Source organism: Anopheles nili, chromosome 2 (assembly GCF_943737925.1).
Source record: "Anopheles nili chromosome 2, idAnoNiliSN_F5_01, whole genome shotgun sequence".
Classification (NCBI taxonomy): Eukaryota; Metazoa; Arthropoda; class Insecta; order Diptera; family Culicidae; genus Anopheles; species Anopheles nili.
The window spans coordinates 37,478,788-37,503,091 of record NC_071291.1 but is presented as its reverse complement, the minus strand read 5'-3'; the positions used below and the strand labels follow the sequence as shown (position 1 = coordinate 37,503,091).

The 24,304-nt window shown below is 49.1% G+C and overlaps 1 protein-coding gene across 1 annotated transcript in view; it reads left to right on the top strand.

Moving 5' to 3' along the window:
• The first annotated feature begins 200 nt into the window (after window positions 1-200).
• The window catches only part of LOC128722485 (uncharacterized), an 81,782-nt gene continuing 57,678 nt past the window's right edge, over window positions 201-24,304 (top strand). Inside the window, exon 1 of the mRNA XM_053816153.1 lies at window positions 201-648. Within this exon, the coding sequence (XP_053672128.1) occupies window positions 201-648 (448 nt within the window). The remainder of the gene's footprint in view (window positions 649-24,304) is intronic.

The window sequence follows — 24,304 nt, the reverse complement described above, 5'->3', positions numbered from 1 at the left end:
TTTAGTTCAGTGTGCTACGTCGCCTCACGCCAGCGGTCAGTGTGCGCGCGTGAAACGCGAGAGAGAAAGAGAGAGAGAGTGTGTGTACGTGTGCGTGCGTGTGTGTGAGGGGGGAAAACCCCAAAGCAACCCACCCTCTGGAAGCACGCCCCCGTTGGCGGTAGAATGTGCAGGGCGCGAGTGCGGAAACCACGCAGAAAATGAGCGCCCGGGCGGGCTGTGAGCTGAATGGCCGCTCGGTACGACACACCGCAAGGACGAGAGCCAGGATGCCGCTGGGTGCGACGATCCTGTTGGTGGTGTTGCTGGGCCCGGCGGAGCGTACGGTTCGCTTTGGGGCCGTTCGCGGAAGCGAGTTTCCTGAGCGGGAGTGCTGCGATCCCGTGTATCCACCGATGCCAGATCCGGAACCGGTTCCGGGTCCGGCCTATCCTACGACGACGATTTCCACCTCCTCGGGCCAGTTCCAGCCAGGATCGGGTGGGACCGGTGCCGGTGGGTATGGGATTGCACCCGGACCTGGCGGGATTGGTTCCGCGGCTGGCGGAGGCCTGACGGTGCTTGGGAATGAGCTGGGAGGCGGTACGACCGGGACAGGATCCGGCGGACAGCAGTCATCCTCGCGACCGATGCACATCGGATACTCCGGTGAGTTTTCGTGGGCTTTCATTTGGTGTTGGGTGTTGATGTGGGATTTTTTTCCTGTTTAGAGGATTAGTGACATCATTTTTCACTGTCGTGCGTTTAGAAGGACCACCTATTCAATAGATATTGTGTGCGAAAAGTGATCATGTTCAAACACGCACCAGTCTCATAGTACCTGAGAAAATCGAGCAGCTTCCAGGAAGGCAATGTGGCATGTGGGCTTCATTACTTCGCTTCAATTGCTCGTTAGCTTATTTGTAATACTTCGTGGCAGCATCGATCGATTTCACGGAATGATTTACAAGCGGTTGAATGATTTTGTTTCGAATTTCGGCCACACGCCGAGCTACGTTCTTGGAAACGAAAATCCATTCGATTAATGCCAGCCTCTGAGAGAGTTGTTCTCGTTAGATTGTGCGCATCGAGTCTGAATACATATGTACGGTTGGTAACTAGCTTTTCCCAAACAAAAAAGACAATGCATAATGCATAACCCATGGTTTGTGGATTGTTATTTACCCTGCATTTTTCTTGCACCTCATTAGCATCAATTGTGAAAACATTTACAACGCTGTACACTTTCCCTCTGTAATACGCATTTCTCATCGGCTTTGTTGTTGCTTTTATTAATGCTACTGCCGTTCCTAGCATTGGCGATTGGAACGCTGCTATTGAATTAAAAATCAACCTTGAAGAAAATCAAATAATAAACCAATTTTGAGCCCACGGTCCTGGTCGGGTCACCCTCGTTCGCTCACAGTACCCACCCACGACCCTGACACAACGAGAGTTGAAAGCAGGCCAGCTCGGACCCGCTTCATATTTCATCTATTTTTAATACGTACACCCCAACCAGCCGTGCCGGTGCAGGGATCGGCACATTGCGAACGATTATTTTTATGAATTATACCGCTCGAATGTTTATGGGTCATTCGTTTCGGTTATTTGCTCACTTTTCACCCCACGGGGTTCATCCTTCGCTATAGTTTTACCACCGGTCAGCCGAGAATGGCCGGGCTTTCGGCATCAGTGAGCATGCTTTGCGTATGGGCGTTTGTGCCCCGTTGGGGTTTGTTCTTTCTTCTTTTCTCTCGTTTTCGTGTTTGTGAACAAAAGTTTAGCTTCCACCAAGTTGGCCCCTTCGATCCCGATGGTGAGTCGGTAGCAGAAGGTCCTGCTAGTGCAGGGGGTTTCCATTTCCAGGTGCTAAAAGGCCGGCCAGGGCAACCCTCATTTTTAGCCGGCTTTATCGAGTGTGAATATGTGTAAGGCCGGTTTGGGGGCGTGTAAACGTGCGACCAAACGGTGTGCCTTGACGGTGAAAGGTCGGGCTATGGTCTCCGGAAAGGTTGCGCCTCGGAACGTTCGCCTTTATGTTCTCTGCCATCCGGCCAGGTGTACCTGGTTCCTGTGCAGTCGGCTTCATCTTGCTGCCGGTAATTGACCGGGACGGATACGTTCCGTGTGATCCCTCCGGTGCGGCCGTTGGGTTCAAAGCTTTCAACTGGAACTACGACATCCCGGGCCGGATGGTGTCCGATAACTTCGAACTAGTGGCTGAGGTTTTTTTTTCTTTTCTTTCTTTTGTATTATCTTCTCTCTGGTTACCGGAAAAGAAAACCGCACAACAAAAACAAATCAGCTCTGCTAACTTCTTATATGATTTGTGTTTTTAAATAAAGATGCTTTAAGCTTGAATTACAGCTTGCAAAGCTGAAATGCGACGCACATTGGAAGAGCTCGATGGTTTCATCTGTTGAGGTTGTAAAAGACGTATAAATTCTTGTGAATTGGTATGCTCAATCGGTTTGTATCCGTATATTGTTATATTTTAAATACAGCTATGTTCAACATACCAATGAATTGAAGCTATAATGAAATTCTCTTCAGGTTCCATGCACAATCAGCAATCGATCATTGTAAGCTGGATTATTGACTGTAAAGTTTAAATCTTCTTCATAATCTCTTCATAATATTTCCATCACTATCATACCATCAAGCTTTGCTCTAGTATAGCCGAATCCAAAGCCCAACCCTCTGGCGTATATGCAGCTGGTGGGATTTCGTGTTTATCGCACATTTATCGGTCTGGTGCACACTTCGTTCTTGGAATAACCTTCAGGTGACATTCGAGTGTGCATAAATGCGACGAATAAGGGCATGTTTTTTTTTCAGCTAAACTGGCTCCTTAGCCTGCCCAAAGGTAAATTGAAATGTATTTGTGCGGTCACACGAAACAAAATCACTTTCATTTCTAGTGATGAAATATTGATTGTAAGCTCAACTGCATAGCTAAAAACCGATAAAATTAAGTTAAAATATCGACTTACAAAATCGCGAAAAATATATAAATCTTTTCCATTAGTCAGACCAATTGAACTGAAGACGTTTCTTGATGTTGTGCCGTCAGCTTGCAGCAAAAAGGGACGAATCCGGAGCCGTACCTCAAAGCTATCCATCGTAATTTGCTTGCAAACCATCTTTTTTCCATTAGCCAGCCACCGTCTTCCCATCGCATCGCGCTCGAAATGAAAAGAAACAAAGCGTGCCTTAGGGTAGACATATTCGATTCCGCTGTTCCCGTGCGCCTTTTTTTACCACTTAAAGCACAAATCTCAAACACTCTGCCAAACCGACCAATACGTTTTCCCAGCGCAATCCCCCGGCGGAGAAAAACGAACGAGGCTTCAATTGATTTCCACCCAGCGCTGTCACGCCCGATTGGGAAAGCCGGGTGGTAGTAAAAATCGGGGGCAGATGCAACTTTCACTTTCACTTTCACCATTTACCGAACAGGGGGCGTTGTGCGTGTGGGCGTTCGCCATATTTACGCACACCCTGCTGGGACCGACCATGGGGGCGGAAAAATGTCAAATATTTACGAGCCGATTCGCTCGGGGCTCGAGCAGAAACCATTGCACAACGGCAAAACGCGAGGGAACTGGAACGGCGAAGGAATTGCTAAACGGCCCGAAAGTGTCCGTTTCTGGGAACGCTTTTCCAGGGAAGGGTCTCAATCGTCATCGCAACGAGCGCAACGCCGAAGGGAAGACGTTATCAGTATTTGCTCCCACACCAGTAGGGCCAATCGAAGTTTGGAGAAGCTGCAAAAACCCCCCAATGGGGTCTGGGATGGCGACATCGACGAGGGAATGGAACATTCCAGACCAACCACAACTCCCTGCTGGACTTGAAGTGAGACAAAAAAAATGGGCCAACTCACTTCCCGTTCCACATTGCGGAAATCGAAGCGACCGAGCGAGCTTGTGCTGGGAATGTCGAAACAAAGGCAAACAAACGTAATGTCATTAAGGCAATCAATGATCCCCGGAGGGAGTGTGTCATCGCCATCATCGTCATCATCACTGGCCGAACACTTTGCTCGGTACTTTTTCCCGCCCGGAAAAGCGGAATGTGTGTACGCCGGAAGTGGATACACTTGGGTTTCCTCGGTACTCGCTGTCTCAGCCCGAGCTCCACTTGGTTCTGTCACGCGCTTCGGGCAACATTCCGGGTCCAATGTCTGGCACTTTGCTAGGCCAGGTGAGGCACGCAATGCCTGTGGGAAAGAGCGGCCCTTCCGGGCTGTGGACGGTAAAAGCATTTGGAAAATCCTGCAAGAATTTATGATAATTTTAATGGCAGATTGGGGCATCAATGGGACGGAAAAATGCGCGCGCACTGCCCACGGCAGAGGCGCCTTTCTCGTCGACCCTTTCGCCTTTTCGTCGTCCTGGGCAGCTCGAAAAACAATACGGCAAAAGCGACCGGAAAATATTGGACCAGAATTGTTCGGCGCCACTTTAACGCACTTTGATTTCGGCGTTCGGTGGATTTTTCCCATCGGCACTCGGTGCCAGACGACAGGCGGCGCAATTCTCCCAACACGAGTGGGTGTCGCTGCGTTTTGGGGTGATAAAAATGAGAAAAATGGGCTAAATGGGCTACCATTATTTGGGGACTACTTTCTTTTGGAAGGTGCGGTGCCTCTGGCGGTGTGTGCTGGGTGTTTTGTGTCGCCTTTTTTTCTCCTTTCGGCCGGATGCCACTGGAAATGGACTAATTATGTATATTGACCGTCCGATCGCATCTCAATACGAGCTTTGGCATGGGAAAGCGAAGAGAGAAAGCAAAAACTTTCTTCTTTGCCAAGCGTGGGAGCTCTTGAAGCCAAGAAAAAAAAGAGCAACCGAGAACCCACACAATCAACCGCGGAATTGTACGCGTCGGTAATATTGCTCCACCTCCATACGCTCCTCGATACTCGCTGCTAGTGGAGCGGAACCGCAACATCGCAAAGAACCAGCGCTTTGAATGTGAAAAACTATCGCACAAAAAAAAATCTTCCCACGCGACGAAAGCACAAACAATTGCTTTCTCGAAGGGGGTCCTTTAAGGACACTTTCTCGGTGTGGCAAGGATGAAAAGCCTAATGAAGCGGAACGTTTTGGGTTGCTGATGGTGCGAACGAGAGCACTTTTCGCTCGGGTTCAAGATTGCCTGGACGCATCGGGCTTAAAGTGACACGAAAGAGCGAACTCCCCGGTGGGAAGAGATTTCGATTTCAATTATCAACTTTGCAGATTAAAAAACGCAATTAAACCCCTGCAACGGGTCGGAAGCGGTTTTAAGAGGGTTAGACTTCGTAGAGTTTGTTGAAATCCAATCGAGCGAAAAGCCCCGTTAGATTCAATCACTCGAAAGGAAAGACCCACTTGTGTCTGCCTGGCTGCACTCAACGGACGATGTGAAGAGAAGGATGCAAAAGAGCGAGTGTTTGAATTTATGCATAATTTTGCTTCGAGTGCTATTAGCGCATCTAACGCTTTCTAAGTAAGATTCTCATAAGTAAGAGATATCCTACGAATCAACGAATGGAATCAAGCAGTTGGAATGAAGCTAAAACATGATTTGTTTTTCAAAACTACAAACACAAACTACTCAAAAGAATCATGCATTATTTTCCACATGGTGTATGCTGACCATCGCGTTGTAACAGTTCTAGTTAACAAGCGCCATCGCCTTCAGCCACGGTGATGAGGGTACGGCAATGTCGAACGAGCTGTTGCTTCGTTAGCCGAATCACCACTCTCAAACCAACAAGGACAACGCTCGAGTATGTTTCTCGGAAGGTCACACAATCTCCGAGTGATACATATTAAACAACATCTGAAATTATACCTCCTGTCGTGAGAGCTCCGCCGTGTCTCGCAAATATCACTAGACCGTAGCAAAATGCTCAATCAGAAAATGTTTCTATTTGCTCGTTTCATTTTCAAATACACACATACCCACTCCCAGTTTCTCCATCGAGAGAACCAATCTTCCCTAGAAGCGCGCCCGATACTCCAACCACAACGAATGAACAACTTCATAATGTTTGCCAAAACCGTGCCGGCCAAACTTCAGTTAATTCACAATGCCTTCGGTCGCCTGGTGACTAAGCAATTATCCAGCTCCATGCTCGACAACTCGACAACATCACAGGGTAGCAGTTTTTCGACCACTTTCCCAAAGGCATGCTCTAGTTGCTCGTGTGGGGACGCTTTTCCAGGAACGCGTTCACCCAACTCGGCAGCTCGTTGCGATGATTGTGAACCGGAGGACCGATTCGTCAGTCTCAATCATCTGAAAACATGACCACTCGGGGAATGGCGTCGTCGTGCGCCAGCGAACGACATTCCTTGCGAGTCCGAGCCTCGAAATGACCCGCGGTCGAGAGTTAATTGAATACACATAATTCTTCCGCCCACACGGCCCAGACCGCGTCACCAGCTTCATTCATCGTGCGATGGCGAAATACCAAATGCGCTTAGACGGCTAGGGTGGGTCGCTAAATGCAGGGTGGCCACAACGGCCTGCCGAGTCGGATGGGGAGCTAAATGATGCGCATGATGATGATGATGATGATGACGATGATGGTGCTGATTGTTCGGTGGTGTTCGGGACGACTTCATGGTGCGCCTCGTCGTCCATCAACAGGCCGTTTGGGGACTGCATTAAATCTCGCTTTATATTTTCATTACGGTTCCGACATACCGGGCAGGCTTGCTCAAATGGAGCGACGAGCTAGAAATGTGCATTCATTTCAAGTGCAGTGCGCGGGTTGCATATCTGGTGGCGGTGGTCGAAAAGCTGTGAGAGAATGTGTATGAAACAAGTAATTAAATGTTTCGTGGTAATTTATAACTTCCGAATACAACATACTGCATACAAGCCTCAGCCGCATTGGTTATTTAAATAAAGAATATTAATGCGATGTCTCATATTAAACTCGGTGGTCAGTGGTTCTCTTAGTGTTTTTTAAGAAAGTACAACCACCAACATAAATTCCAGCTAGTAATTTACCTTGTAAAGTCAATTGAAAACAGGCTCGTGTATCTTTGATTGAATAAATCATATAAAAATAAAGTAACGAAAGCTCTGTGTTACGAGCTGCTATGCTCTCGTTTGTTCAGTAAAATGTATCGATGGCCACTAATGAACGATTAATTAATTGGTCAACTCCGCGTTGCCCGAACCAGGGAGCCTTAAATTATGCTGATCAAGTACGACCGTGATTGGAGCAGCGTCGTGTAGCGCACACCGAATCGAAATTTACTTTAATCAACCCCGGACCACGGAAACGGTCTCCCAATCGGTCACCCTTCCAGGGATGGCTTCGGTCCCGGCTAGCACCCGGTGGCCTAAATTAGCTAATAAGCTCAAGGCAAGAGGTCACGTTGCGAGCTTCGAACCCGAACGAAACCAGGCCATCGGGACGTCGGGCGCCTGTGGATTGGTTTTACCCCGCGAAGACCAAATCGGAAACCAAAGCACCTGCATCCGCTCCCATTTGGCCTCTTTTCCGACGCACGGAGTGGTTCGACGCGTGCGGTTTTTAGCCTTCCCCAAAAACCCGACTCGATCGATGGAAAAACCCGCGGGAGCCCATTTCCGTCGCCATCCGTCTCTCGGTGCCGGTGCCGATGCCTGACCCAAACCCGGCCACGTCGGAGCCCGTGGGAGCCGCGCGAACACAAGCAGGTGGATTCCTGTTCCGCTCGACATGGTTCATGAATTATTCGGCAAAACTTGAAGGCGGATTGGGGGTTGCCGTGCGCGACCGTTCCTAATGGAGACTCAATGGTGGGGTCGCGAAAAACCGGCCTCGTTGAGTCGGTGGAATGGCGTTTTCCAAAATGAAAACACAAGCGCTTGACAATTATGGCGAGCAATTTGGATTTGGGATTCGTGAAACGATTAAATTTCATTTATTTCTTTGCACAATGGCAGGACAAGAAAAAAAAACACGTCCTTTCATCGGTGTTTGGACGGGATTATCGGCCATTCCGAGGCAATAATCTGGATTTCGCGCTGTGAAGCCGTGTTTTACACGACCTCTACGGGTGTTAACGGGTGATGCTGCTATCTTTCCCAAACGGAGGCGACAAACGTAGCTAAAGCGCGCGTATCTTAATGCTCCCCGCTATTATTATACCGTAAGCTGCACCGGGATCGAGATCTTCTTACCCAACCGGAGCGTGACTTTTCCCTGGCGGGCTGTCGAATTTTCCACGCCCGCCCCAAAACGGGCCACAACGAGCGTGAGAAAAATCAATATCGGAATATCACTTAACTTCCGCTCCCACAGGACGCTTGGCAAGGGTGGGACCAACACCGAGCCCCAAAAACCGAAACCGGATAAACACGTTCCATCCCCGGGGGATGAGAGGGGTTGAGCCTACTTGTGGTGCTTGCCCTCTGGCTGGTGGCTGGTGGAAGGATAAGAAATGGTGGCCGGTTTTATCGCTGCAAATAAAACCGAAGAAGGGTTCGGTCGCCACGTGGCTTCCAATGCGTGGCGTGTGACGACGCAGAAATAGAAAATCGACAAAAGGAAAGCGAGAAAGCAACCGGAAACATCAGTAAATATTCCCGATCGTGGTGGGGTGCGTCGGGAGATGGCACACGAGCAAGTCATCCGGCGAAGATATGGAAAGCGTCCTTCCGTCCGCCATACGGCACGAGTTGGCCGAAGAGGCTTTCCTTCGGTTTTCCTTGTTCCAGGGTACCGTGCGAATGTGCGAAGGCAAACATACGTCACGGTCGCAAAGTGGATATCTGGGCCGATAGACCAACCGATACACAAAAGCACGCCGAAGGGCTTCCCCGACGCCGGAAATAACGGGGACGCGTCAAGCTGGGTGGAGAGTGAAGGAAAGCGAGCAACAAAAAAAAAGGCACAGAAACGATCACCGGAAAAACGGAACGCGTTCCCACCAAAATACGGCAGCACAAACGGACGGAACATGGGAGCTCGAGCCGCTCCCGAGACCGAAAATAAGCCCCCGGGAATGACGATTGCGAAAGGTCGCATCGTTTCCGGTGCGGCCCGATTGCCGGAAGCGTGGGAGTGGGTGGCCGTGGGGCAACCCGCGGCGCAGCGGCACGATTTATGTTTTCCTGTTCGCCATTTGTCTCCCCTCTGATGCAGATAGCGCCTGATTCGGGGCAGGAAAGGGCCCCAAGTAGAGGATCAGTAGGCGCCAAAGAGAGCAAGAGTGAGAGAGAGAGAGAGAGAGAGCACGAGAAAAAAAAAATGCCACCCGGAAATGGCGACCTAACGGCACCGAAGCCTTTGCGGCCTTGTTCGTTCCGGTTTGTTGTTTGATTTTAGTTTTTCTTTCGTTTTTTTTATTCGCGTATTCATCCTCACCACCCGCATGAAGCTGATTAGATGGAAAGTTTTGCCTCCACGAGGTCACGATGGCGTACGGTGCAGATTGAAGCTAGGCTTTTCCCACCGAAACATGCCACATTGCGCTGACGGTGTTGATAAGCGGCTTCCGGTGCGGATGGTGTCGATGAGAAAGGTGTTGCGGATTCACTTTTCCGCGCCGGGGAAACACCTTTTCACTTTCGTTTTCCATCACCCAGATCGATTCCAATCGGTGATGGTGGAGTTTTTGTTGTTGTCGTTGAACAAAAAACGTCTAAAACATCCGCTGGGTATCAGTGTTTGTTTTGAGGGCTCTCTCTGTCTCTAACTACCACTTTTCGCGTCACGCTAGCAGCGCACAGGGCACTTTTAAAACGTGCGTATAATTAGGCCCAAAACAAAAACCAGCCGTTTAAATCCAGCCCATCCAGTGTCATTCTCGATAATGACAACTCCATCAAGAGTGGCCGGGCGTCTATTAAATGAATGTAATTTAGCCCCATTAACCACTTGTGGCGCAACGCCTTCGAGAGAGAGAGAGAGAGATACCAAAGAAAAAAAAATGGAACACAAGCAACGGTTGGCCTGAATTTCTCCCTCATGCTAGAAATGGCCGCGGTGCCACAACATGCATACCGTGTGCTCCCGTAACACCCTATGTGCAGCACGAAACCGATCGCATTCGGTCGGCGACACTAATGTGCGGCCTGTAATAACCATCATCCTTCCGGTGCCTGCTGCCGCGGAAGGACAACCACTCGACGAAGCAAATGCGCACCATCGCCTCGAACACACGGCAGTCACACAATCGAACCGAATCGGCTGTGTCATCCGGCCATTACCAGTCATTCGGCGTGGCGTTGACGAGCCTGCGGACCTGCGGGCTGGGTTCGTTTATGCTTATGACATGCTAACACCTTCTGGGACGTCCACCAGCGGAAAGCCCTTACGGCTCTTACACATTCGAAAGGCTGATTCCGCGTTTCGAGGGGTGATTCCGCGTTCGATTGCGTGTCGTAGGTAATTTCTTTCGTCCTTCACCGGCATCGGCAGCCTCGGCCGAAAAAAACCTGTGCCCTTCGGATCGCTCGGATTGGCTCGGCTGTCACACGCACCTGGCCGCCTCGGTCGACGGTCGAGAACCTGCCGCACCAGGGAAAAGTGGGCCCTCTCCACATGAGACAATTTAATTATGGGGACTTGCGGGGGAATTATGCAATAATTAAGTGCTAATGGAACGGGAAGTTGCTGCGTACGGGATAGCGACGGGTTTTTTTTTCTTTATTTCTGTTGCCTCGTGCCGTTCTCAGAAAGCACTTCTTCCGGCGAGTGGGAGAAAAATTCGGTACAGCAGTGAGTTTTTCCACCGGCGAAACGCGCTTTTCCGAGAAGTGCTACCTAATGGCGGGGGCAATTTTTAAATGTTTTGCGCGTGCGAGCAGCGTTTCCGTTTTGGGAAGAATTTTTTTCGCAACCAACGATCCGATACCAACAACACGCTTGGGTTTTCGCTTCGCTTTTCGGTGGATTTCTCAATTCTGAAGGGCGTTGCATTCCGCGAACAAAATTCCTAACATTGTTAACGGTACGCCACGAGCTGCCACCCACCGAATCACGCGTTCTCCGTTAATATTTCTCCGAAAAGGTTTAAGTCCATCATCGAAAACATAACCGCATGGGTGGTTGGGCTTTGTGCGATATATCGTCGAAAAACTCATTGCTTTCACCTGGGATCGAGTTGTGAAATCCGGCACAAAGCGAAAGAAAAAGCCTCTCTCTTGCGTGTGTGTGGGTGACCTTCGGATAGGAGGGCTTGGAGCAGTGTTTTTGGGAGCTTTTTTTACGCACACCTTCGAACGAAGGTACGGTCGGATTTTTGGGGTTGCAGAAAATACACTCTCCCCCGAGTGTGTTGCGCCAGCTCAATGCGTAGGCTTGAGTTTGTGTTTATTTTCCCGACCGGCCACCCAACTCGCAACATCACCTTGCCACCGAGAGTGAATTTGTTACGTTCGTTAGCATGCACGCCTTGGCAAACCGGGGCCAATTTCACGCAGCACCAGCAAACCACGCCGGCCAGGAAGTTTTCCATTTCCCACACAAACGTCCGGTTCGGTGTCGTTCTCCGTGCGCTCGACGTCGACCACGTCTCGGCAAATAACTTCGTACTCGTTGTGAGCCTCCGTACGAGGTGCCTACGCCGTGATCTCACGCCTAACCTGCCCACTGGGGGTGGATTGCGTGTGCACGCGCAAATCCCTGGCACCGCAGCATTATCCCTAAACCGCGCGAAGCATCTCCACCGATTGGGGAGATATTTTGCGAAAATATTCTCGGCATTTTCCAGCTCTCCGGCTAGGAAGCTCTGGAACCCGATTCCAGCACCTCGTACGAGGGTGGTTTGCGAACAGCCGAAACCAAAAAGTAGCAGCAGAAGCAGAGCAAAGCAAAGCAAAGCAAAAAAAAAAGAGCTCCGACGTCGGGACGAACCGTGATGGAAAACTTTCTCTTTCATCTTTGCCACCGCAGTCGAACTAGCGGTCCTGGCAATGCTCCAATCATCCTTCAGGCCGCACCAACCGTGGTTAACTCACGCTTAATCTTATTGCGGAAGTCCACCAGCCTGCGGCACACGTTCGACGCACCGGAAGACCCAACGACCGGAGCTACATTGTTTCCACGGTTTCGGCCCAACCCAGGGCGAACCGAAAACCTTGCACTTCTGCGCGAAAAGGGCGCGTGCGTCTCTGCGTTCGGTCCTAATTACCAGCACCAGGCGTGCGGCGTGTTTGCGTCCCCTTACACCGAAAGAACCCTTTTTAAGGGGGTGCGAATCCCTTCCCTTCATTAGTGGTCAGCCGAGAGGAACTCGGTTCTCGGGTCCAGTTTGCGCCAAGGTGACGCGGTACCCATGCCGAGAGGGCCGCTTGGGAGAAGTGATTAGCTGCGCAAGTTTTTCGCTTAATTGCCTAATGAAGCAGCAGCAGCAGCGGTGGCGTAGTCGCGCTCGGGTGGCGATCAGCAACGTGGGAGTGAGCAGCCACCAGCCTCCATTTGGGTGTGTTAAGGGCAGATGAAAATATGAGACCATTTCGTTTGTTAGCCGCCCCGAAGGGGTGTGCTATGTTTGTGAAAATCCAAACCCGAAAACCGAAATGCTGGACGCCTTTTTGCGAACCTTTCAATTCAATTTTCAACCGACGGCAATGTAGCCGAGCTCAGTGGATTTACAAAACAAAATCGAAGCTCAGCATCTCGTTGATGCGATTAAAATGTTTGCCGCGACTGGTCTGGTGTGGGCGGAATTAAAACTCGATTCGCCCCCAATTTTCAACACTTAGATGGGTCTGAATTTTTCACGAGCCAGCAGGTCGTGAAAAGTGGCTGGTTTAAAATCCACAGCACAAAGCAACGCTGGCACTAATTAGCATCCCGTGCAGCAAAGGGAGTACACTTTTGCCTGGAAGCAACATGCTTCTGCTCCCCAGCTGGGAAAGCTCATGCTTCTCGGCCCCAGCTTGCATGTTTCGGGGGAAAGTTTTCCTCGTCTCAAAACTCAAAAGCAACAAGACAAAGTCGACCCATTCCCAGCTGCTTTGCGGGAAAACAACTAGCACGAGCGATCTTCTCTGGTCGTGCATGTTCGGACCGCGCCAGCTTTAACTCATAATTCGCACATAACTCCGCAAAAGGTCAATGTTTATCGCCGGTCAACAATTAAAGATTTCTAACCCCTTTTGCTACGAATTGTAACAATATTTGCGTTCGGATCAACCTTTCTGCAAGCAGAAAAGCGACCCTGCCCGTTGCGGGTGATGTTTTCTTTCCACCATAGTTACAACGGCCTTCTCATGGCCTACTCGGCTACAGCAAACGTGAGCTGTAATTTAGGCGGGCCAACCCCCAAAAGGACCTTCGTTTACCTTCCATAGTCCGTGGCTTGGCCGGAAGGGTAGAATGAAGTTTGTTCGAACGAATCCCTTTCCGAAGGATCCTTCCCAAAATGAAAATAAACGCACTGTGCTGCGAATGGGCAAGGTCGAGTACCATTTCGGGCAGGGTGATAGTAGTAATGTCGGATGCAGCGAACCGAACTACTCCGTTTCGTCTGTCTGTCTCTCTCTCTCTCTCCCTCTCTCTTTCTTTCTCATTTTCTTTCTCACTTTCTTTCTATCGCAGTTTTCCCATGCCAAGAAACGGTCCCTATTCAATTATTCATAATGCTATACGCACGGAATCGTGAGGCTCAGTGGGTTGGGCGTTTTATGCGAGCGGAAGAGACGCACTACTCCCAAAAAAAAAAATCGAAACATTACCCCACTCCTTGCTGCTGGCATCTTATCTTACCTCGCCACCAAAACCTTACGCCATCCAAGGCCACCCTCGGTTCACGGTTCCTCGCACGGACCCATTCGCAACAAACCCCCGAGTGTCGTCAGTTCCCTCGGTTGGACGGGCGAAGGAAGAAAATCAATTTCCGAGAATTACGGCGCTCCCGCAAGGCCACCGGAGCCGGAGCCGGATCCGGGGGTCCAACTCTTCCTTCATTACGCTTTAATGAGCGAAACGGTGCTTCAGATGAATGGGCACCGGGCACCGGGCCCCGGGACCAGACCCACCGGAACCGGATGCAATGGTGGCGTAAGTTATGGCGGCAACATGGCCGCCCAGTGACCACTTCGGTCGGTGCGAATTGAACTGGCGCCCGTGACGAGAACGCTCTAGCGGAACCGACACTTGGTAACGTAGAGCGAGATTGGCACATGTCAGCCCTTTTTGCGAAGGCTCATCGACAAGGGACCTTTTTTTTCCCCTCGCAAGTCGCCTTGCGGTGGCAGAGAAGTGCGAGTTGTTCGGTGCTAACACAATTAGCGCATAATGTAGAAGTTTGGACGATGATTAGGAAATAATTTTTCCCAAACGAAAGCATCACCACCACTGCCGCGGTTTAGTTTGAGATAATGTCCTTTTCTCTTCGTCTCGGGGCGTTGGTGAGCGAAAACAAACCACTTGAAAAGCGACCCCAGCGAGCGTTGAGCGATGACCGGATTCAATCACCCGCAGCGCTGATGCAATGATAAGGCAGTAAAATGCCGGCGCTACCAGTTTCGTGGAATTTCTTAAAACTTGTCCGCTGGCGACACGATGCGATTAATAAATGTTCATCAGCACCCGCCGGGCCGTAATTCACGCGGGTGCGATTGTTTATCCGGCGTTTTGGGTGGAGCTGATTAAAAGCTTACGATCGGCACGTGTTGCGCGAAACGGTGCTCGAACCGCGCGACAGACAGATCAATCATCGCAGCTGCCTGTCGGCTGGGTGGAAAAGAACGCAAAACCGCGCGTTTGATGGTTTCCACGAATTCCAGGAACGAAGCGGATCCTTCACAGGACGATAGGTGATAGCAGCCGTGGCGTCGAACGGCGACCGGTCGTCGTCATGAATACCTAATCAGCGAGACGATCAGCGCGGTTTGGCCTGTGAGCGGCCAACTTCGCCTAGATTGGGGCTGGTTGGTGGAAGAAAAATGAAAGCAAAAAGCGAACCAAAAACGCCCCAGCGAAAGAAGGAAAGAAAGCAGAGCAGCAGTGCAAAGAAACAGCCGGCAAACGAGATCGAACACCAAAAACCGCACCACCAAAGGTCGCTCGGTTGGGGGGCTGGATGCTGTGTAGGAGGCGAGATTGAGCGTCCTCCTTGGTGTGGGTGGGTGGGTGGGTTTGGAAAACTCAATTTCCACTCGTTTACACCGAAACGATAACATCTCTTTTCCCGGGGTCCTGGCACAAAACGGCCGCACCGTGCAGCCCAGGGAGCCTGGGAGGCACGGCTTTAGAATTCTATTCATGGTTTCGATTCGTTAATTTGCTTTTGAGGGATTCTTTTCTTGTTTTCCGCTTCCACTCCCCCACGGCCCCATTTCGCGCTGGTTCCACGGAAGTCTCCCTGCCGGATCAGATTAGAAATCGTTTGCGTTCACCGAAAAGCGCCCATTTTCTTTACAACCGACCGAACCAACCACCGGGACGTCCTTCAATTGGTGGCTGCCCTTTTTTCCAGCCTCCCCACTCGCGCTTGTTTACCTTTTTGGTCTTCCTCCCCCACAGTGAAGTACTAACCGACCGAAGCCGTTAAGCCGTCTGGCAACCGGGAACGGGAACGTGTAAGCCGAGGATCGCGCGCGCGTACGAAAACCCGACGTGCCGGGCGTAACCATAAAAGATGCCTTCGGTTTCGGGGCGCTTTTCCGCTCCGGAAGCGACCCATGGCTTCGGTCGTCGCGTGGAAGCTGCCAGTCCACAGAATCCGGTTTGACACAAATTTGCTAACTCACTTCCGGTGGCATCCGGCGTGCAACGTTTCGCATGCCCGCTTAGTTGTCATTGTTTCCGGGCGTGCGATGTTCCGAGCCCACCGAGAGACGGCCGTTTCGACCGGTTTTCTTGGTGAAAAACTCAAACGACGTGCCGCTCGAACAGCCTGCCAATCGGTTGCCGGCTTGAAGACGGCTTTTTACGCCAACAACGATACAAACCGTTCAGGCGTACGCGAACAGCTCACGCGGTGCCGGAAGACGCCACTTTGCGCCGGAGTGCGAACGTGCGAATTTTTATTCACCATCTGGTCTTCCTTTTATGCGGCACAATTGGCGGTGGTGGTGATGGTGGCTTTATGAGCCCGCCTTCCGTTAGCGTTTTGGGGCTTTGTTTGCTCTGTTGGTTAAAGATCAATGCAGCTGCCAAACAGGTGAATCAGCCATGGCAAGCTCAGTTGGTTCTGGATTAGACTGCAGACGAATGGGTCGAGAATTTATCACCCAGCTTTAGCACCGTAAAGGCACGGTTTGTGTTGGCGAGTTTTAGAACTTTAGCCTTACATAAGCCGAAAACTGTGTGTACTGGCACCGGTAACAGGGCATGAAAATGCATGTGTACCTTGCCAATTATCGAACGTAAATGATTAACAACACGGCAAAGCCACAGGCGTCTCTCGAGCATATCCTCTGCATATCGATGCCACGCGTTTCGGGTGCCGTAGGTCGTCAAATATGTAGCAGGGTTTCGAATCTTTTACGATTCGGAAATTGACCTCAAAACGCCACAATCCACACCGGGTGAGCCTGATCCCAGGAACCGACCCTAGGATCCCGGTGGTTCAACTTGGTGGGTATGCTTTTGAAATCAAATCATCGGCACCGAGAAAATCGTAAAATACCGATCCGTTGGACGTCCGTTGGACGCAAGGAGCAGATGAGCATGAGATGCACCGGACCGTCGAGCTCCATGATGCCATCAATCAGCCCATCAATCAATCAAGTGAACGGTCGGTTGAAATTGGAGCTGAGAAAGCGTGCGCGAGTGAGACAGCAAGTGCAGAGTGCAAGCGAAAGGGAACTACCCGTACGTGAAACTCTGCCATAGCTGCATTTGGGGCGCGCTCATAATCGGCTGATTATATCGTTTCCGATTCGATTACGGCAGCAAATTCCGCCAGCGAAAAGGGAGCTTATCGAGCCTATACATCGACCGTATCGGTATTGCCGCCGGGCTATAAAAAGCGTTTCACATTCGAACTACGCCACCGGTGGTGGTGTTGGTAGACGCAGCTCCGAAAAGGGGAAAAGCCGTTAAATGGTACAAGTACGAACGAGCTATTGAGCTCGTACAGGGCGACATACCACAAGGACAGCAAACATGCTTCCGTGGTCCTGGCAATGGGGGCCATGCATGCCTGGCGGCGTATCGATATTGTATTAATTGAATCAATTGATAACTGTAACTCTATCAACATAAATTCAGCCCTGCGCCATTCCACCCTACTGGGTCGACCACACGGGGTGGCTTTTATCGAGTGCATAAATTGTACCGGTGGTGCGGTGTGATTAATGTTTCCCCGATCGCAGTCAGCTAGCCGGCGGGTTCGATGACATGGAGTCGTGGTCGGGCGAGTAGTAGGCCATGCTGCACTGGATGCACTGATTGCAATACTCCAACGCTCGGTGCGTTGCAGGATATTGGCATATCTCTGTACATTTCATTTCTTTTTTTTTCTGCCGTAAACACACTATGAGGCGTGCTTGGTTCTCGATTAAAGAGCATTTGAGAGCTTGCGCAAATAAAGCAGTAGCTAACGCAAACACTCGTTGCTTTAGAGTTTGAACGAAAACTTGAACGAATTTTAGCATTACTTTATTATTTTCTTTTTTTAAAATATCGGAAAAATAAGCAATAATGTGTACATTTCTGATCTTCAAAAGCAATTAGTAAAATGGATGTTTTCTTATTTTCTTTCAGGTGAGTTTGCGTGGACCTTTAAATTGTTATGCGCCAAGCGTCATGGTGAGATGGTTTTTTCCTAAAACTTCCAAAGTTCTGAAACGGTACACTGGTTTGCTTTCGGTAAACTGTTGCTTTGTATGGATGTGGTTTGTAGATTATCAATATAAGGGCAAAACACCACATCGTATAAAACGGTTGTCTAAAGGCGATCGTCTTCAGGTTTGTGCAATAAAATTCCAATTTCGTTTGTTTTGTTCGTACGAAATGCCTTCAAATACACTGAAACCATCCTGTGGGTTTCGTTTTGAGTCGGTTAAGCATGATGCTTGATTGAAATTCTTTTTTTTCCAACCCCAAAATGCATACCATTGCGTGCAGCTGGCACTCGTTGAGACAATCGTCCAACGCAACTGTTTGTTCTCGTTTGGGTATAGTGAAGAGCTGAGCAGATAGCAAGAGCGAAGGTTACGCTTCTTCGATGCTCTCAAACGCAAAGAAAACAAACCCAGCGAAAAACCAAGAACGCAGTTTTCCGCTTATTCTCGGTCAAGCTGCTTTGTGACATTTATGTGATGGTCACAAAGGGGATAAGGATGTTTTCGATTCTTTTCGCTGTTATTTTTTCGACTCTCGTCTTCAAACATGGCGCCTTTGCGCCATTGTTCGCCTTGCCACCCTCGAGGAGGGCAGTAGAGCATGATTTGTGCCAAACCGAACACCATGAAGATGGCGAAATGCTTCGTGCCTTGCGGAATCCTTGCCCCTTTGGGGATTCTGTTTTCTGAATGTGAATTTTCTGGCCACCAAGTTTTCTTTTACTCCGTTTCTAGCCATACTCCTGCTCGTTCGCTGGTGCATCGTTTTCCACCGCTTAAAGGTTAGCTTCCAGCGTTCCAGCGTTGGTACGGCTTTCCTTTATTTTCTTTCCATGTTTGCAATGCTTGCTCACCGAGCAGCAGCCGCTGTCCCGGTTCGGTCGGGTGCGCTGCTCGTAGAAATTGAATGGGAGGATAATAATGGCAACAATCTTTTCCACTTGAAGCCACTTCCTTCGGCGGCATGTCGGCGTACTGCGAGCGAACTGACCGACCGGGGCCAACCGTAAAGGCCCTTAAGGGAGTTTGGTGTCGCTTGGCAAATGTAGGACGATCCCATCCGTACCGGAAGTCGGCTTATGGAAGCCCCGGCCATAGCGAAAGCTCTCGGCCAGCACAAGAAGTGCCGTGTTTTTCTTTCGCGAAGAGTTACGACTCTGCAAGCCATGCTCGTTCCCTGCCTACTGCAGAGGAGGAAAGTTTGGATGCACAAACCGGTGCTGGTGCTCGCGAGAAGGAAGAAAAAAAAGATAGAAACGGAGCTTTCTGGGACTGGAAGAAAGTACATCCTCCGCAGGGAACATGCTGGCCGCAGCTCGCACAGAAGAGAGATAAACTTTAAAATGGAATTTATTATTGTTCGCAAGCGCTCGGTGCGGAATCACAGGTCAAACGGCTCACAACCACCCGAAACTCATTACTGCTATCGCGTCCCGTAGGGCGAGCGCTGATGCTGCAAATGTATCTTTTTTCCTTTCCGGGGATCACTTGCCCGCTTCCACGCGGCGTATCCCGTCGGGTGAAAATTATTCTCGGTCTCGTGCCCTTTTGCACCGGGCTCCATTAATATTGTGTATGTGCACAGATCGGGGGCAACTAATCGGATCAAAAGCTATTTGGTGCAGCTTTCTGGTACCATTTGCGCAAACGGAAAAAGCTTTCTGCGTAACGTTAGTACCAAATAGGAAAGAAAAAACAAAACGAAAAGCTCCAAAAGCATGTGCGAGTCGAAAAGTTTCGCACCCAATTGTAGGGCAGCCAACGAAACCATCATCCCTCACGTTTGCTCACGTGAAACTGTAATCACAGCCACGCTTTGTTAACATCGAACGGAAGAATTACGAAGCTTTTCTGCTGCTTACATGTTTTCCGATGGGAAGACTGGGATGAAAGTTTGCCTTCCCAACGCTAATCCCTCCGGTTGAAGTGGAGCATAAAATAGGTAGTAATTATTTGTAATTGGTGTGCAATTTTTAATGCGGTGGTAAACGTCCGCAGAATCAGAAAGCGTTTTGTAACAGTTTATTAGAAAATCAAAGTTCCGTGTGCAACAACAGTGTTGTATTATTTCGCTTTTAAAAGAATTGAGTAATTACAAATGTATACGACATTCCATTGTTTTTGTTTATCAAACAAAACATGGTACAATGTAGCTAAAGTTTTTGAGAAGTAGCTCAAGCTTAAATTTATAAATTTAACAATAGATAAACATCGAAATCAAACTTTTGAATAATGAGATCGTACAGTTTAAAATATGGCTGAACTTGTTTTATAACATCCCAACTAACCAGCTAAATAAAAGCCTTTGAGCGTATTTTTGCATACTTAGCAACTTAGCAACTTAGTAACTTAGCATAGTTGCTGCTAGCAAGCAAAATTTTCCGAGAAGAAACAGTTGCAAGAAAAGCAAGTAGTGTAAGGAATACGAAACGGCGCTACTGTAATGAATCACGCCTTCTAGTGGCGTTGCGTTGGTGGGTGGTAGAACTTGTCCAAACTTTACCATGGGTGGGTTGATTGTTGAGCAGAATGGTAATGACTCCACTGGAATGGCTTTCGCTAATTTACTCATAACTCAATTAATGCATTTAATGTGCTGCTTACACCATCGCATCAAGAATGCATGAGGATGCCCGCTACTAGAAGCGCTGTTATCCTTGGTAGCTCGATGTTTGATGGCACTAACGAATCAAAACATCGTATGCCCCTGGGATACGTAGGGGTACTAGCCGTTGGACGTAGTGCTATTGACCCGTGTGTTTGTGTGTAAGATGTACCCATGGCAAAAGGGTCCCGGCTGAACCCCTGCCAGCTGTGAACAAACGTGCTTCTCACTTTCGGAACAAATAATCTCGATGATTAGCGATAATCTCCCAAAAGTGTCAGGATGATGGTCAAAAACTCTCGACAGGCCGCCACGGGGAGTTTGTTTTAAGACTGCTTCTTTACAACACTCGAATCGGCAAAACAGGAAAGTGGCACCGGGCCGCACCAAGGTTTGAGAGCAACTTGAAAAGGAACGGAACCGAGCCAAGCGTACGGCTCAGCGCAGAAGGGTGGAAACAGATCAAAGCGAATAGATAACGCGGGAAACAACCGTAAGCTGGAGCCCGCACCTGAGTGATCGTTCGGTTGGATTGATTCCCGATGCTGCTGCCTCGAAATCTCTTCTATCCCTTAACCCGACGTCAGGTGAAAGCCGGAGAATTTTCGGGCTTTCCGGTGCAGTGAAGGCGAACGAAAGATGAACGAAAAAAAAAAGGATGGGGAAAAATTCGAGTGCTGGCTTGAAAAAGCATGTTGTTCCAAAGTAACTGTCTAGCTGGGAATTGAGTTTCCCAACCCGATGGCTTACCGGGGGCGGCTTACACAGATCGTTGCCCCGGCAAAGCGACCCACCCACCCGAGGGCGCAACATTGGTCTGTATTTCGGCAAGGCTGGGGATTTTTTCCCGTCCACCAACGCTCGAAAGCCTAAGCCCTCCGGCAGGGCAAGGGTTCACCGTGGACGTTGGAGCGACGATACACCAGGCTCGATACAACCAAAAGCTTTGCCGGGAAACCCTTTTGCGATTTCGACGTCAGATGTCCCGATAAGGACTCTGCAAACACGTGTTCGCCCACTGGCAGTCTGGTGGCTTTGAAGAGAGGACGTAGCAAGAGCGATGGTGCCTTCGAGCGTTCGAGGATTCGTCGATCGAAAAGAGGGTTGCGAGCTCCACCCCATCGGTGAGGAGTTAACTGGCCTTTTCGAGATGGTTAATGGAGCTTCAAAAAGATAACGCACTGAAGAAAAAGAGAAAAAAGAAAAAAAAACATAACGCCCCGCGAAGACGGCGGCCCGAAAGTGGGCTGAAACAATACGCTTCTCGAGAATCCTCCCGGGTGAGTGGTTTGGAGAATTTGACAGGGTAAAACTTCCCACCCGATGGACCTGCCGCCGTACTCTTGGAAGGATGAAAATTTATTTTCCTTCCGAGTGCCGTTTATCTGGCCATTACGAGCACCTTTACGGGCGTTCCCGGCGCCCGGGATTACCCGCCGGCTAATGGTTCACTTAGTTGCATACCGAAGGCTCATCCAAGAACTTAAGATCCAAAGTAGGAGAAACCTGCCAAGGGTTGTGGCCGCACATCGATTACCGAAGTATCTGACATCGTACGCTGGAACAACCGAGGTGCTAGTCTAAATAATTAAACTGCAGCTCTCCGAATTTTTCAACGCATATCTAACGTCGTCTGCGCCGTAGTTTACTATTTTACGGTTCCACCGAGACCTCGCATGGCTGATAAGTCTTTTGAATGTCTATCAGAATAATTTGCGGCCCATCTTCGTGATCAAGCTGGACGAATGTCAAGGTTGAAGCGCAAGAACCCCGAAATGTTAGTGGCAGCGTTATTATTTCCTTTAGCACGCAATGCTGGGGAGCTCAGTTTGAGGGATAAAGTCGGTATCAAACACAAGCCGAAAATTGGTGGCAGAAAGAGCCACTTTCAGAACGGGATCGAGTTTGGCTAGAGACGGTGGCCATCGATGAAATAATGTATAAAGTTGGATTGAACGATGTGGTGCTTAAAGATATAAATATGTTTATATAAAAAAAACACAACAAAACATGAAACAATTTGTGTACGTGGTCGTGGAAAATACATTTAGCTGCCCACGTACTTTTCGTAGCGTTTGACGCTCGATAACACCGGCTAGTGCCGGCTTCGATGTCAGTGCACAGTGAAACAGTTGATTGACGTAAAATGAATGTATCCAGAGGACGGATGGTGTTGGGGCAAGAATTGATTTCCAATGGCCACCAAGCGAACTGACAAAACCCATCCAGCCTGCATGGGGACCACCCTTTTTTTGCTTAGCCCCCGCGTAGTCCACTAGATGGAAACATTCGAGGCGACACGAAAACTTTTCCACCATCAAAAGGGGGCACGATAGCTGATTAAAAATTGAGCAACTGACAGACAGAATGTCTAGCTGCAATGAATGTTTTATGGGCTAGGGAAACGAAACTGCTGTTGACCGTACCGGGCCGTCCCTGCGGGCTGCTCAATGGCAATGCATTTTACCGGTGGAGACGCGCTTGTTCTGGAGTGTGGTTTGAACCGGGATAGAAGGTATAATTCCAATATGACACAAAGAAAATGTGCCTTCGCTGCTCAAGCGAGTGTAGATGTGGAGCTGCCGAGGGGGATGCGGTAAACAACATAAGCTAATGGCGTGGCGATTCTGATTATTTCATTTATAGACCCTTGCAAAGTTCAGCTTAAAGGTTCTTCACCGGAAGCGATTATTTTTTGTTCTTGCGAATAGAAGCAGTACCTGTTTGATCGTTTGCAAGATTATCGTTTCATACTTATGGGCAAAATTCGTCCTGCTGTTCTCGCACTGTAATTTTCGTATTCAATTGATCGGAATGAATGTTTCTCATTTAAACCATTAAAATTATGAAGAAACCATAAAAAATGTTGGTGATGGTTGTTACTTTACTACTGTGTAATAAGTACCAGGCGTCTCCATTCTTGGTAACACAGGTAATCCGAAATCTATGGAAATGGTAAAATGGTAATGGAAATGGTAATGGTAATCCGAAATCTATGGAAATAACGCTGAGTTTAGTGAATATTTTTTCTAACTATCTTTCTTTTCTTCTCTAGTCAAGTGGTTGGTAATCTATTGCATGAAGCACATTTATTAATTGGTGCTTAAACAACCTGTAAAACGTTTAGATTTATAATGATTACGAGGTTGTTATGATGGAGACGCCTGGTCATTGTCTAGCTAATGCTAGTTAATGTGATGGAGACGCCTGGTAGCCTTGCATACAACATCTGGTATGATTGAGCGAGAGATAAAATCTTGATGCACATTATTTGTGCCATTGTGCTTTTGCCAAGTTCCCATACCATTAGGAAAGAGTGACAAACGCAAAGCACATCTTCATAAGAGCCAAACAAATTCGAAAGAAAAACTAATACACCTACACCTACATTAACAACGCATCCCAGCGGTACAGCTCCTAATGGAACGCACTGCCATAATAATGTATGTTTACATCGGCCCGACATTAAAACGTAATTTATTGGATTCTGTTTGCGCGCGCTTCCATAAAAGTGATGTCACACGTTGGCCCTTCGCCCTGCGCCAGAGGCCTTGCGGAGGTTTTCAGCCGTTAGTCGTGGGAATCTCAATCCAGTGCGACTTATTACGATGTGGAACGGCGGTAACTGGCGGTAGTAGTAGCGCGAGAAGCACAGCGAACATACGCGAGCCAGTCGGTGCGTGGAACGTGCGCGGAAACGTGTGCCAGATAACACCAGGCTGGGAAAGGAATAAGCGAAACGGAACGAAAATGAGTGTAACGTAATTTATCGTAATTGATACAAAAGGCTGGCTCGGAGCGTGGATGGTGGATGGTATACAGAGGAGGTCGTATGTGCGATAAAAGTTAATCCACAGCAAGTGAGGCGAAATCGTCCCGCTTTGGGTCACAAACCGGTAAAGAGCGGCATGGCTCTTTCTCTCTCTCTCTTTCTCTTTTGTGAGAGCTGGTTGACTGTAGGCAGAGAAAGAACAAAAG